At 36.7% G+C, this 14080-nt stretch overlaps 3 protein-coding genes across 3 annotated transcripts; 1 reads left to right on the top strand and 2 right to left on the bottom strand.

The window, feature by feature from the left end:
* The first annotated feature begins 600 nt into the window (after positions 1-600).
* Positions 601-4435, top strand: LOC141679182 (uncharacterized). The gene is made up of 5 exons (XM_074485688.1): positions 601-886; positions 1168-1595; positions 1701-2430; positions 3615-3746; positions 4290-4435. The coding sequence occupies exons 1-5, from the start codon at positions 601-603 to the stop codon at positions 4433-4435; spliced, it is 1722 nt and encodes a 573-aa protein (XP_074341789.1).
* A 366-nt stretch (positions 4436-4801) lies between these two features.
* LOC141677222 (tetraspanin-2-like) lies at positions 4802-6977 on the bottom strand. The gene is made up of 2 exons (XM_074483042.1): positions 6325-6977; positions 4802-5365 (listed from the first exon to the last, which is right to left on the bottom strand). Exons 1-2 carry the CDS (start codon positions 6820-6822, stop codon positions 5066-5068), a joined length of 798 nt encoding a protein of 265 aa, XP_074339143.1. The 5' UTR covers positions 6823-6977; the 3' UTR covers positions 4802-5065.
* Positions 6978-7366: 389 nt separating this feature from the next.
* LOC141677221 (inactive protein kinase SELMODRAFT_444075-like) lies at positions 7367-13385 on the bottom strand. Its single transcript, XM_074483041.1, has 9 exons — positions 12638-13385; positions 11669-11823; positions 11477-11571; positions 10286-11310; positions 9574-9731; positions 9326-9402; positions 9102-9249; positions 8149-8298; positions 7367-7805 (listed from the first exon to the last, which is right to left on the bottom strand). Exons 1-9 carry the CDS (start codon positions 12786-12788, stop codon positions 7758-7760), a joined length of 2007 nt encoding a protein of 668 aa, XP_074339142.1. The 5' UTR covers positions 12789-13385; the 3' UTR covers positions 7367-7757.
* Positions 13386-14080: the final 695 nt, after the last annotated feature.

The raw sequence follows: 14080 nt of genomic DNA, 5'->3' as shown, positions 1-14080 counted from the left end.
ATCCCGGGTCGTTTAATTTTAGATAATGTTATGATCTCGTACGAGGTTATGCACTACCTAAAGCGAAAGAGATTTGGTAAGGAGGGATTCATGGCTCTTAAACTTGATATGAGCAAGGCCTATGATCGTATAGAATGGAACTTTCTAGAGGCCATGTTGAAGAAAGTTGGTTTTAGTGATTGGTGGGTTCATCTAGTAATGCAATGTGTTACCACCGTTTCATATTCTATCATTCATGGTGAGCACGAGATGGGACCTATCTTCCCCAAGAGAGGAATCAGACAAGGGGACCCTCTATCCCCCTATCTGTTTATAATCTGTGTAGAGGGATTGTCAGCGTTAATAAACAGATATGAGTCCAAGCAGTGGTTACATGGAATAAGGGTTTGTCGTAAAGCTCCTATAATCTCACATATGCTATTTGCGGATGACTCATACTTGTATTGCAAGGCGGATGAGGTTGAAGCTGCTAAAATCATTGAGTTACTGGACATCTACGAATAAGCATCGGGTCAGCAAGTTAACAGGGGGAAGTCATCGGTGTTCTTCAGCACAAATGTAATTGAATACAACAGACAGTTGGTGTGTCAAGTGTTGTAGATGAATGAGGCTAATGGTAACAGTACGTATCTGGGGTTACCTAGTACTTTGGGTAAGAACAAATCAGCACTGCTAGGCTATTTGAAGGACAAGGCTACTGCAAAGATCAAAAGCTGGGATGGTAATTACATTTCGAGGTCGGGGAAAGAAGTGTTGATCAAGTCAGTAGCACAAACTCTCCCTACGTATGCTATGAATGTGTTTCTTTTACCATTCGAAATCACAAAGTACATTGAAAAAACTTTGTCAAATTTCTGGTGGAAGACTTCCCAGAAAAAGAATTCTGGTTTAATATGGATGAATTGGGATCGGATGTCAAAACATAATCATCGGGTGGCATGGGCTTTAGGGACTTTCGTGATTTTAACATTACAATGATAGGCAAACAGGCATGGAGATTTATTTATAATCCAAACAGTTTAGTCTCAAAGTTGTATCAGGCCAGATATTTTGCTAAAACTGATTTCTTGAATTCGAAATTGGGACATAATCCCAGTTTTATTTGGCGCAGCATTTGTGAAGCCAAGGATCTGATTAGAAATGGTGTTCGATGAAATATTGGTACAGGTGCTAAAATTAAAATTGTTGGACAACCTTGGTTAGCTAACAATGACAGTCCGTATATCACCACTGATTTTCAAGAGTTGGAAGGGCGAACAGTGGCATCTCTGTTTCAGAATGGTAATAGTATGTGGGATCTTGATATCATCAAGTCAGTATTCAACGACAGAGACCAACAGCTTATCTTGGATACGATTGTTTCTGATAATAATAGAGAGGACGAGTTATATTGGTTGCATGAAGCTTCAGGACTATATTCTGTAAAAAGCGCATACAGGTGGTTGCAGCAAAAGACGGAGGCATGGAGGTCTGCAGATAGAGCAAGTATCTTCACAAAACTGTGGAAGATCAAGGCTCCTCCCAAATGCATCAATGTGGCGTGGCGTGCTCTGATACATTGCCTTCCTACACTAGTTCAACTTCAGATTAAAAGAGTTTAAGTCCAAGCTTTGTGTCCAGTCTGTCATCAAGAGAATGAGTCGATATTACACATTCTGGTAAACTGCTCTTTTGCTCAACAATGTTGGTTGATCCTCCAGGTTGATACTCATGGAGGGACGTTCTCAAACTTTGCTACTTGGTTGGAGTATGTGTTGGCTTCAGCAAGTTTAAAGATTCAAGCAGAGATTATCACACTTTGCTGGACAATATGGCGCAATCGCAATGATATAGTATGGAACCAACGTTTCTCATCAGTCAATAGGATAGTAGCTGCAGCGAAGCAGTACCTTACACAATGGTCAATAGCCCAAAATAGGTCCACTAACACTCTTCTTCAGCCTATATTCGAAGGAGATGGTGATTGCATTTGGGTTAATCCTCAACAGAACTCAGTTAAGGTATCAGTTGACGCGACTGTTTTTGAAGACAAAGATGCAGCAGGGTTGGGTCTGGTTGTAAGGGACGACAAGGGAGTGCTTCTTCAAGCGAAGACAATACTTTGGCCAAGTCCAGTTGCTCCAGTTCGTGCGGAAGCAATGGCAGTAAAGGAGGCTCTAAGTTGGATTGATGGGATGCAGTGGCCAAACGTCACTCTGGTTTCTGATTGTTTGGTCGTAATACAGGCGATCAGAAGCAAAACGCCTATGAGATCTCAATTCGGAAGCATCTTAGAAGATTGTCGGAGTTACCTTCGAAGATTGAACAAAATTTCGTTGTATCATGTTAAGCGATCTGCAAATATGGTTGCCCATACGCTTGCTAGGAAATCATATAATTATCCAGGTCGTAGTTTTGATAGGAACTCGATTCCGAGATCTGTTAAACATTGTATTGAGTTGGATTTGAGCTATTAATAAAATTTTCAGCTTCTCGTCAAAAAAAAATCCTCAATTCTATATATTCAAAATAGAAAAATACACATGAAGTATTTCCAATTCTGCAGGATCCATGTGTATTAGTAAGTATTTGATATTTCCAATTCAAATATTTATTTAATTTTACAGGATCCATATTTAATTTATTATTCGAGGATTGAAAAGTCGCATATAGCTAAATATAGCTGGTCTTCATTCATTATTAAATTAATTAGCTAAATAGCATTGACATAATGTAACAAAACAATACTCCCTTTAACCAGTCATGGACTTTGGCGGGCCGGTTTATTCGTCTGACTGTTGTTTATTCGTCTGCGGTCTTTGGCGAGCGGTTCCGGTTCGGTTCCGGGCCGGTTCCGGCCGGGTTCTGTTTTCATAAAATATAGCTCGTGCTCGGCTTGCGTAGATACCCGAATAGTGCCGAATATTGAACCGGCCCGTGATGAGGCGAGTCAGGCGAATAATTGGCGAGTCAGGCGAATAATTGGCGAGCCGAATTACGTTCGTGTCGAGCCAAACCGCCCGTTTGGCCGGCTCTAGCCACAACCAGAGATGGCCAAGCCGGGCCGAATTTCCGGCGGTCCGGTTCATCAGTCAGTTAACTCGTGAACGGCCTGTGAAGCTGAACGAGTCGTGCCTTGTCGTGCCGATTTGACGGAATATTAACCTATAAACGGCTCGCGAATCAGGCAAATTTGACGATTTGGCGAGTCGAGTAGTTCGAGGCAGACCGCGAATTAGGCGAATTAACGAATAACGATTCTGGCGGTTAAGTTGGTGAATTGGTTGGTGTGTCGCCTTTCTGTTTTTCTTTTTTCTTTTTCTTTATGTTTTGTTTTTTACTTTGTACCACTACAGACTTTTGCATTTATGTTTTTATTTTACATTTTTTGGAATTTTGTTTTTAATTTACTTTTTTTATATTGAAAAAGATTTTCGATTTTTAACACATTTTAATATTTCAACATTTTTATCGATTTACTCATATTTTTATTGGTAAACTAATCAAAACAAACAAATTTTATTTTTACTTGTATTTTTAAAAAGTTAGTTTTTGAAAAACAACTTTGTTATTTAAATTTGTTATTTTTACTCATATGTTTTAATTTGTTATTTTTAAAACATTTTTAACTGTAGGTGACCGTTGCAGTTGCAGCTGGAGGAGGCTACCGTTGGCGCGTGTATGCACTCGCAGGCCGGTTCCGGTCTGGTCCGGGCCGGTTCCGGTTTCAGAAAGTCTTATTCGTATTCGGTTCGTTTCTTTAAGCGGTTAGTGCCGAATAATTAACCGGCACGTCCCGAGCCGACTCAAACAAATTTTTGACGAGCCGATTAACGATCGTGCTGAGCCAAACCGTTCGTTTGGCCACCACTAGCCATAATGTCGAGCTGCTCTGTTTCTTCTGTCATTCTCTCATTAGCGAATCTAGTTATGAAAATGTACTTCGCATAAACAAGAAATATACTTCAACTTTGGGAGCATAACTTCGTATTAAAACTATTAGGAATGCACCACAAATGATGTGGTCTGTGCAATGTACCTAACATGAGATTGATCTTTGCTTTACTGCTCTGGCATACGAATACGACAGAAGTCACTGAATTCCGAGATTAAAGGTGGAACCGAAGGGGGCGAGGGATCGAAGACAAAAGAAAGCAGAGGATCAAACGAATATGACAATGCATTATATTTATCGAACATGTTCTAATTAGACGGTGGTGTCCAAAAGCCTTGAGTTTAAAATATAAAGCTACAAATTTTGGTTACATTAATACAGAGAATATGATAATAAGACATTATTGTTCATAAAGAATCTTCTTTAGCCTCACCATTAGGTCCATTAGAGAAAGATTGTAGAAACTATGGTGCTGCAGTACTGTGTGCCCCTGTGCTTAGTGTCCGTAAAGTCGGTGTTAGGAGTTGTCCCACATCGTTTGTGGGAAGGGCAGATTGCTAGAATATAAGCAGCTAGATAACTCCATTAATATGAGGCCTTTTAGGACTTTTAGGAGTGACCCAAAAAACAAACTCGTGCGGGCTCAACCCAAAGCGTACAATATCATACTAATTTGGAGTTAGGATCTACTTAGCAAGCCCAACAGTTGGTTCATTGCCTATTAAAAAATTTGGATGTAAAACTTCTATGATAAGTTAGCTTAGCACCCTTCAGGAACATTGCAGTAGAAATTGTAAAATCCCAGAACAATGCACGTGAGGACACATGAATTCTGGGGATAAATTAAAACACAGATTTCATAATCGTCGAAGAAGACAAGAGGGAGCATAATTGCATAAACCTAGATAAGAGTCTACAGAAACAAAGTAATGAATATGATTCTAACTTAATCATGTTCCAATAAAATACATATCGAATTTGGATTCTGGAAATAAGGCTGTAGAACTCCCAGCAGGCTTTAAATTTCTGCCGTTCATTCTGTCAAATAGAATATCAGAACAGAATATCTACACTACTAGTGATAAAGAAAGTTGAACTGAAAGAACAAAGATCAGACTACCATATTCCAAACTAAAATCAATCTCTTGACCAATGAGGTTGCCGTGTTGGGGAATCTGATCAAAGTGAAACCTACTTATGCTGATGAGAAAGGTTCCTTATCTGCGCGTTTTTAAAGGCGCTGCAGGCAATAAGATAGACGCAGATCAAAACCACAACAGCGACAATTAAAATGACATTAGCTTTTCTCCATTCCCTCCTTAGATTCCCCAGTAAACCAGCTTTGCAAGAATCACAACTATAGCACAACTGGCCAGGATCATTATTCCAGATAGAACAATCTGCATCAGCAACTGAGTTTACGGGGTTTATCCACATTGTTGGGTTCACATACTGGTACCCACATATAGTCGGTGGCTTGCAACATCCTGACTATAAACATAAGAATATTTTGTTAAGTTGACATAATATATGACATCCGGACTTAAATTTAAGGCGTCTAACTAAACCAAGCCTACTCGGTGTAACTCGACGTAGAGTAAGGCCTGAGGAGAATAAAATGTACGCGATGGGAATAGGTTTTACTTATACAAAAGCCTCAAGACCCTGATAGCAAAAACTGTAATAGTCTGAATGTATAAATTTTATTCCCTCTGCATTTTATTCCAAAGATGTCAAGTAAAATAAAAATACTATATGAGGGCACAGATCAACTTTTTCTAAAGATAAAAAGTTGCAGGATGCTATTGTGCTTTGGTTCTACTGCCCTAATTAAAGGAAAAAAGAGTATCAAACAACATGGCAACATTTGAGATAAGTTAAAACAATGTACAGCTACCTGATCCAATCAAGAAATTAAGTATTGGGTTTGGTTAAAAGGTTGACTACAGTTTGACCAGCAGGTTCTTAAATCTTAATGGAGAGCCCCTTTAGTCCTTGATTTACTGATTACATTGTTCTTACATTGCAGTATATGACACATGACCTTGTCCATCCCCTTGAGTCATGAAATTAAAAAATATAAATAATATAATAACATTATTCTAAAGCATATTACAAAAAGCTTCATGAGTAACAAAAAATTGAAATGCAAAAAGCTTACTGGACAGTTATCATGCTAACTTTAAGTTTAAGATGTAATTATCATAGATAGATTGACTCAGGCAATTAATTAAGTTTAAACCATTCCATGTTTTAAGACTTAAAAGCGTAAGCACGAGAGTTTTCACGGAAACAACCTCAAAGCCGACTAATATAAGCGTGTTTCGTATATTTAAGCCTCCTCTGACTGACCCTAGAAAATGAAATTCATGACATGCTTGGTTTATGTGAGATTTAGATATAAGAATCAAGGGATTCAACAGGAAAATTTGTATACAAGCAAAGTTTACCTCAATAGGAGTGAGATGAGCATTGAAGAACTGATAGGCAGAGTCATATTCTTGACTAAGCTTCGGACAAACTTTAGAATTAGCTAAACAAGATCTTATGTTATGCCAGTTTTCATCATCAGTTACATGATCCCTCAGCCATTTGGAAAATCCGGTAAGTCGATACTCCTTGTACCTGCGACCAGGAACAGAGAACTGACCAGAAGGTCGAGCAACAGTGAATGCCAGAATGAGGAGAATTAATAGAAAAACAATGAGAAAGGCCATGGAGAAGAGGAAGAAAGACAAGAGTCCAGGTTTGTTCCAGTAAGCGCCTACAAAGCCCGATAAGGCAACAAGCAGGAACAGGATACCGATGAAGATGACAGGAAAGCGGAGCCAGTGGATGCACTGGTTGTCTTGCTTGGAGGAAAGCCAGATCCCAGCTGTGATTATTGGGATGGAGCACATTAGTGCTATGAAGTTCACTGCTGTTATTATGTTGTTGCTCACTGCCATGGTTAGTTTAACAGGAGAATAAGAGAGCTGCAAATGAAAGGCAAAGTTATTTAAAACTTCTCTTCATGCAAGTTCTGCTTATATACTCTGCAGGATACTAAGTTGATTAACAAATCTTAAAAATATGAAATCAAAGAAAAACTGTCAGGGTCAAGTGGTCAAACAAACAAAATTTCAAAATGTATTTAAACCAGAAGAGTACCATGGTAAAGTGTCTGTGCACTAAATAAATGTATGGTCGGTAAGAATATAAAACCAACACAAAGTTGCAACAAAAATCGAGAAAGGGGATCTTCGTGTTGTTCCTCTTAACTTTGCCTATTCATTTCTTTAAAATTTTCAAGCTTTCAAGGACAGAGGTTAGTGATAGTGGTCCTAATCAACTTTCTAATCTCTTAGAGAGTGGCAAAAGTAAAGATATTATTCATGCAATTATAAGATCATACACTAGAAAATTGTAGTTATTTCATTATGATTCTTGTGTTTCTGGGAGGCCTATCATTCTGTCAACCACATATATGGAATCTGCACTTCCACCCCCGTATCATCCTTAACCAATGTATAAGTCTTTCCCAGTAAATTGTACAAGATTTGAGAATTTTCAAAAACACTCCCTCTTTCACCAAAGAAAGATACAGTGTCGTTTGATCTATGATTTATGAGAATACATGAACAATATACAACTGCATGTTGATTAACTTTAAAAGGGAAAGATAAACGACAAAAACTGAAGACTCAATTCAATATTGCTTTACATGGACATTTTGTACAAGAGAGCCTCTTCACATTGATACCCTTGCATTTTGATCTCATGTGCGTCAGTTCAGAAGCTTTGTACTACTTGACTTGATATTGCAAATGCAACATATCAATGACAAAAATGCTGCTGGTTTGCCTTGACAGTTGACAAGGTCATTGAACAATGGATGAGTATTTTATATGCCACAATTTACGGAATTATCACCTTCGAGCATCCATAGTACCTGTTGGAAATACATTAACAAGAAATGAGAACACAATGTCATGCTACTTCATCTATAAATTAGCATTCAGGTATTGTCTCAGGTATTATCTGAGGTGTCGGCCAAAATGGATATAAAGACATATAACAGTCGGCTAGTTTTTACAATAATGAGAAATTTCGTTGATCTTAATCAATAATTTCCTACAGATACAAGCGTAGGCCTTATCATAATATTCTAATAACGTAATCACAAAGAATTGGATATGCATTTACAGCAAGTCCAAAATTATACACTCAGACAACCATTTTCTCACTATCCTTTCGGAGAACTAATACATTGTTTAAGCATAACAGGGACCAACCTGAGACATGCGAGGCCTTAAATGAGGATCCTTCCGAATGCACAAGGAAGCACAATGTACCATGCAAGAGATCTCTTGCTCTAAGTAACAGTTTCTCAAGCGTGGATCAATCAGTTCTGTAATGGCATTCTTTTCCAACAGATGTCGAGCCTGCTCCATATATAAAAGAAGCTCTTTAAGTTTTTTTTGTTAAATCTTCTATCTTCACTATCATTATAAATCATTAAATTAGATTCATAATAAAGAAAGCATGTAACCACTGAACAGTAAAACCCTCTAATATATAGTTTCTCCATAAACCTCTATAATACAAAATATGATTCGGGTCTTTGTTATATATTTAATGTTCCAAATTAACTATAGCATGCATGAATCAAATACCAAAATTACCCTTTTGGAGTTCAGTGCCTAAACTAATCTTTATCTGAACACAGTTCTACTGTGGTACAAAGTTTCAATCCTGTGTTAGTCTATCCGGTACTTAAGCATTAATATCACAAGTCCTGTTGTCTATCATATTCTAATATATTGATGGTGAAAATGTTAATAAATAAGGTTGAGTGTGTAGCACAGTGGTTCACACTTCACATAACAATTGCCATTGCCCATTGGTCCAATTCGGCACTCCATTCTCCTAATTCAAAAATATATATAGCGTGCTAGAAAAAATTCTTAATAATAAATTAGTGCAATTTTATTTTAATAATGTCTTGAACCGATTAGTAAAAGCAATGCCTAGGGATGAAAAGTCATATAACAAAACTCCAAATGTTAAAGCTGAAGAGTTTATGGCAAAAAAAATAGAAATTAAATAAATAGTCATCAGTTTTCTGTTTTAGTTGGACTGATAATTTTTTTGAGTGGATTAAGACATTGGGCGTAAAACTGCTCCACTATAATATTGATCAACAATATCGTATAAAAATTTAGAATTCTACAAGTAATAGTATTACCCATTCTGTGAGGCATTGTTGCCCCCTGGGGCGGTTAAGATCCATTGCTTTTCGTCCGGTGATGAGCTCCACCAAAATGACCCCAAAGGAATACACGTCAGCCTTTTCAGTAATTTCACCAGTTTGAGTGTATTCTGGAGCCAAATACCTGGACAAATTATTTTAATCAATATAACGCTTTGCAGACTCCATAATTAACATGCAAGTTATCATTCTGTGTTTACCCAAATGTTCCAATTACTCTTGTTTCTACACCCATGTCTCCTTCTGGCTGCCACCTAGCTAATCCAAAATCACCAACCTGTTCAACAAAAAATAGGAAGAAAATTAGGTAAATTGTGAAAAGAGATGAGAGAAAGAATCATCTTAATTGTTAAGCCTCATTCAGACTAAGAAAGCAAAAGTAAGAAACTGCAGATCTTCAAAAAGACATCTAGTGCACGATTTTAGGTGTGACATTAGAATGGTTTACCAATGGCTCAAAATCATGAGTAAGAAGAATATTGTTTGGCCTCATATCACGATGGACAATACAACCCACTCTACATTCTTCGTGAAGATATCTTAAACCTCGAGCGGCACCAATGGCAATTTTTCGTCGGGCAGACCATTCTAGTGGATCCTGATTTACTGCAATTCCAAAATTTTAACGAATAAAGAAAAAAATATCATTTACAGATGGTAAGGCACCAAACACACATCATCTCAAGTTTTAAATATATTACAAGAAATGAACACGACAGTTCAAGAAAGAAAGTGTAAGGGCACAAGCATATCCTATAACAAAACCGATGCTATCTATTATGGATAATAAATGACTGCAACTTTAAAATGCAACTCTATATTACTTTTTTAACTAAAAAAATATAATTTTGATGTAAATTTTATGGATAGACATGTTCAATACTAGATACAGAAAACATATTCTGAACTTTGAAACTTGGTGAATGATGTCAGGAGCAAAGGACTCATTTTCAGGCAGACATAATTATAGAGATTAGAGTAGAAACCCGTTCATTAGAGCTCATAGATATCCAGGGCAGGGTTTCAGAACGTATACAGGTACAATTTGCAAAGTAACGGAAAATCAAAGAGAGGAAAAAGCCAAGTGTAGAGTTAAATCTGCAAAGGGACCAAAACACTTGCCAGTTCCCACAAAAATTTAAGGTTAGAATTGCATGTACCGTATAGGTGATGATCCAACGATCTATTGCATATATATTCATAAACTAGTAACCGTTTTCTGTCATCCACACACAGTCCAATGAGCATCACTACATTACGATGTTGAGCACAGCTTAGGACCTCAACTTCAGAGCAAAATTCATGATCACCCTGAGAACTAGCTGGTTTATGTTGTTTGACGGCAATGACCTGACCATCTGGTAAAACCCCTCTGTGTACAGAACCAAAACCACCTTCGGCCAAAAAATTAGCTTCAGAGAATCCGTCTGTGGCGTGCTCTAGCTCTGCATAGGTAAACCACTGCGGAGGTTTTCCAAAAACAGGTGCTTTGTGCTGACATACTGAACATAGTGGAGGAGGTTCAGCAAGTGTATTTCTTGTGCATGATATAGTTGTTCTCAAATTTTTACTTGAGTCTTGATTGTGCCTGTCAGTCAATACCTTAATTTCATGGTCTCGATCCAGTTCACATAATTTTCCCCTCAACTCTTCAGACACAGGATTCAAAAATCTTCCAGTAGATAACTGTGATTTTCCCACCAAATACTTTGACAATTCACCAGACGAACTAAGACCATCTCGCATCCATTGCTGGGAACTTGAACTTGTTGAAGGAGAACTAAAGTCTTCACTCTCAGTGTCCGAGTCAGATTCATCTGAACTATGATTTCTGTCTGTATATAAAAACCTCTCTGTCTTTAGATCCCAATTGAAATCAGAAGCCACTAATGGTGATGTAATCAAATTTAAGTTTGACATTGGCAATGTTCCAGCATCAGTGGTTTTACAAGATGAGTGCTCTGGACTACTTGTTGGAGTGACATTCGGTACCCGAGTGGCCTTCCACAGAGTGTGGTTATCTGCCTTATATTCTGCAGATGAATCTGATGCAGACGAAATCTCAGTTTCCATTTTAGGCAATCCAACCAGATTTAAACGAAGTACTTTAGCCTGAGACTTTTTCATTACAACAAGATTTGATTCTAGCTGTTCCATGCAAAGTCTTGCCTCCCTCTTTAGTTTTCTGTTTTGGAAATTAAATGGAATCATCAAACATGTATCAAAGAAAAGAAATCTAGCAGAGTTTTATTAGTAAGAAATTTAAATTAAAGGATACAAAACAAAAAATTTTGACCAAGACAACTCTAATGCACAAAGGTATAATATGCCTTGAATATTTTATATATTACTTATCCAGTATAACCCAGTGTGTTTGAGCTTTTTTGGCTTCAGCAGCAACTACTCCACTTGGTGAGCCACAGAGAACTTTTATCTTCATTTTTATCTGTTAGGAAGAATTAGTTGAGTAGAATTCATTAAAAATAGTAAAAGCATAGCGTGTCAGACCAAATACGTAGATATTAGAGTTCATACCAGCTTACCTTATCTATATCATAGACGTCACGGAGTTGAAGCATCATATCGGAGCATGAGTCTACAATATCATCTTTCTGATATGGCATTGTTCCCGAAAGAGATCTCCAGTGACTAGAGGTGCAATCACTTCCAAATCTACGGAAACCCCATACTTTTTTACCTAAAAAAGAAAAATGTTTGATGTTATAAATCTAGAATGTCTGAACTGATGTCATTAGGCTAGAAAAGAAAATTAGTAATAACCATCAGAAGGCCTAGATAATAACCAGAGGACATATGGAAAGAGAAGGTGGTCAATCCCTTCAAATTTTGTAAATATAACCTAGACTGAAACTAGTGACATCGTATAAAGTCACTATTTGCTTCAAGCATAAATTTTGAAATTTTCCCTATCTAATTCATGCTATTTAAGAAATTGACCAAATATCTTAATAGATATCTGTCAAATCACCAAACTCTATCTTAATATATTTAAGAAATTTTGAAAATATCTTAATACATTTTTACATTTTGTAAAAATGTAAGTGTATGTCAAACATTGTTTACTATGCTACAGATTTATGTGTATTTCTTACAAATTTCTACCTTTAAACTTATTCATTTATATCAGGCATGATCAAATGAAGTAATCTCTATATTTATAGCACATCTCCACAGAACAAAACGTTGTGATTCAACACAATAAAGTTTTTTATTCACTTCATTCCAGTTATAAACTCTGGCTAACAAACTAAAGCACACACAAGAACTAGAATTAAAAAATCCACATTATACAAATATTTAGTAACATCTCCAATTATCAATTCACCACTATCCTTAGACCATCAAAATACCGAACTTAGCACTTTAAACTAACTTACTAACACAGCATTGACACACGCAAAATACTCGATCCAAACTAAAAATGTAGCAATACACTTTACTTTTAAGGTACAAGTAAAACACATATATGCAGAACACATTAAAATGCTTACTAGAACTTAAAACAGGGATGATCACAAGTAGCTTGAGACAATCCCCAGGTTGAACAACATGAGTCAAAGCCCAAACAACAGCACTTCTAGGCATTTCACTAGAAGCTTTAATAGCTACAAGAAGTTGTCTCTCTTCCCCATTCATACCCATCTCTCCAACAAGCAAATTTACAAAAATCAAGTGATCAATTTGCTCAATTTCTTGCAACCCTTTACAAAAGAACCACTTTATTGATTCAAGAAAGTCAAATATTAACAAAACCCAAATGGGGTTTTCATTAAGATGCTAACTTTATATAAAACTGCTCAAAAAGACTCAAGCTTAGAACAAAAAACCCATTTTCTTGAATCAAGAAACTTAAACATTATCAAAACCCAAATGGGTTTTTCATAAAGATGTGAACTTTATATAAAGATGTTAAAAAAGACTAAAAATTACAGTGACCCTTTACAAGAAAGCCATTTTCTTGAATCAAGAAAGTCAAATATTAACAAAACTCAAATGGGGTTCTCATAAAGATGAGAACTTTATACATAGATGTTAAAAAGGACTCAAAATAGAGTGACCCAAGTGATGGAAATGGTCATATGAATGAAAGTAGATTGAAGCAAGTTTCATGTGTTCAGAATGATCCAAGAAGATAAAGTGAAAAGTGGGGCCCACATTAACAAAGAGACTACCAGAAATCTGCTGGCCTGGCCGTTATAATTGTAAGTTTGTGAATGTGTTTTTGTATAAAGTGAAGGGACGAGCTGGAACATGAGGCGAAGGACAGTTACTGAGACATGTATAGGCATTTTTATACATACAAATTTTGCTGAAATAATGATGAGATTTTGTAATTAGTACAACAGTAATTAGTTTTTCAATTAATTTAGTTTGTTTGTTTTTGTTCTTTAATTTGTGGTTTTATTGTTGCTGTCGTGGTTGGCTTCCATTATAAAATATATTTTTTTTTGTTTTTTTTAGTTCATAATAATATTTTTCTTCTAAATTAATAAATAAATAACAAAACTTACGTGACTAACTCAATTGGTTGAGACGAAATTTTATAATTCATCTGTTCCAAAACATTGAATTCGGAAAATGTTCGGATTTACACTTATACTACTAACTTTGGAATGGGGGTGGTGTATGTATATGTCCATAGTGTGCCAAGTGCCAACTGCCAAGCACGAAGCACGAAAACTCTAAATTTCAATGGGAGAGGCAGCTCACAGTTCATAAACTTGTGGCAACAGAACTGCAGTTTCATTATGTTGACAACGTATGGGTGTAAACGTGTTAAACTGTTCGTGAGCTATTCGGACTCATCTCGTAAAAAATTCAAATTTGGCTCGAAAATAATCGAGCCGAGCTTGAACTCGAGCTTTTCTAATTTTTAACCGAGCCGAGCTCGAGTTTCAAATTATTCGGCTCGTAAGGTTCGCGAGCCTTATCGA

The sequence above is a fragment of the Apium graveolens genome, chromosome 8, assembly GCF_009905375.1.
Source record: "Apium graveolens cultivar Ventura chromosome 8, ASM990537v1, whole genome shotgun sequence".
Lineage (NCBI taxonomy): Eukaryota > Viridiplantae > Streptophyta > Magnoliopsida > Apiales > Apiaceae > Apium > Apium graveolens.
The sequence above is the reverse complement of the archived record's forward strand: the minus strand, read 5'-3'. Positions and strand labels throughout refer to the sequence as shown.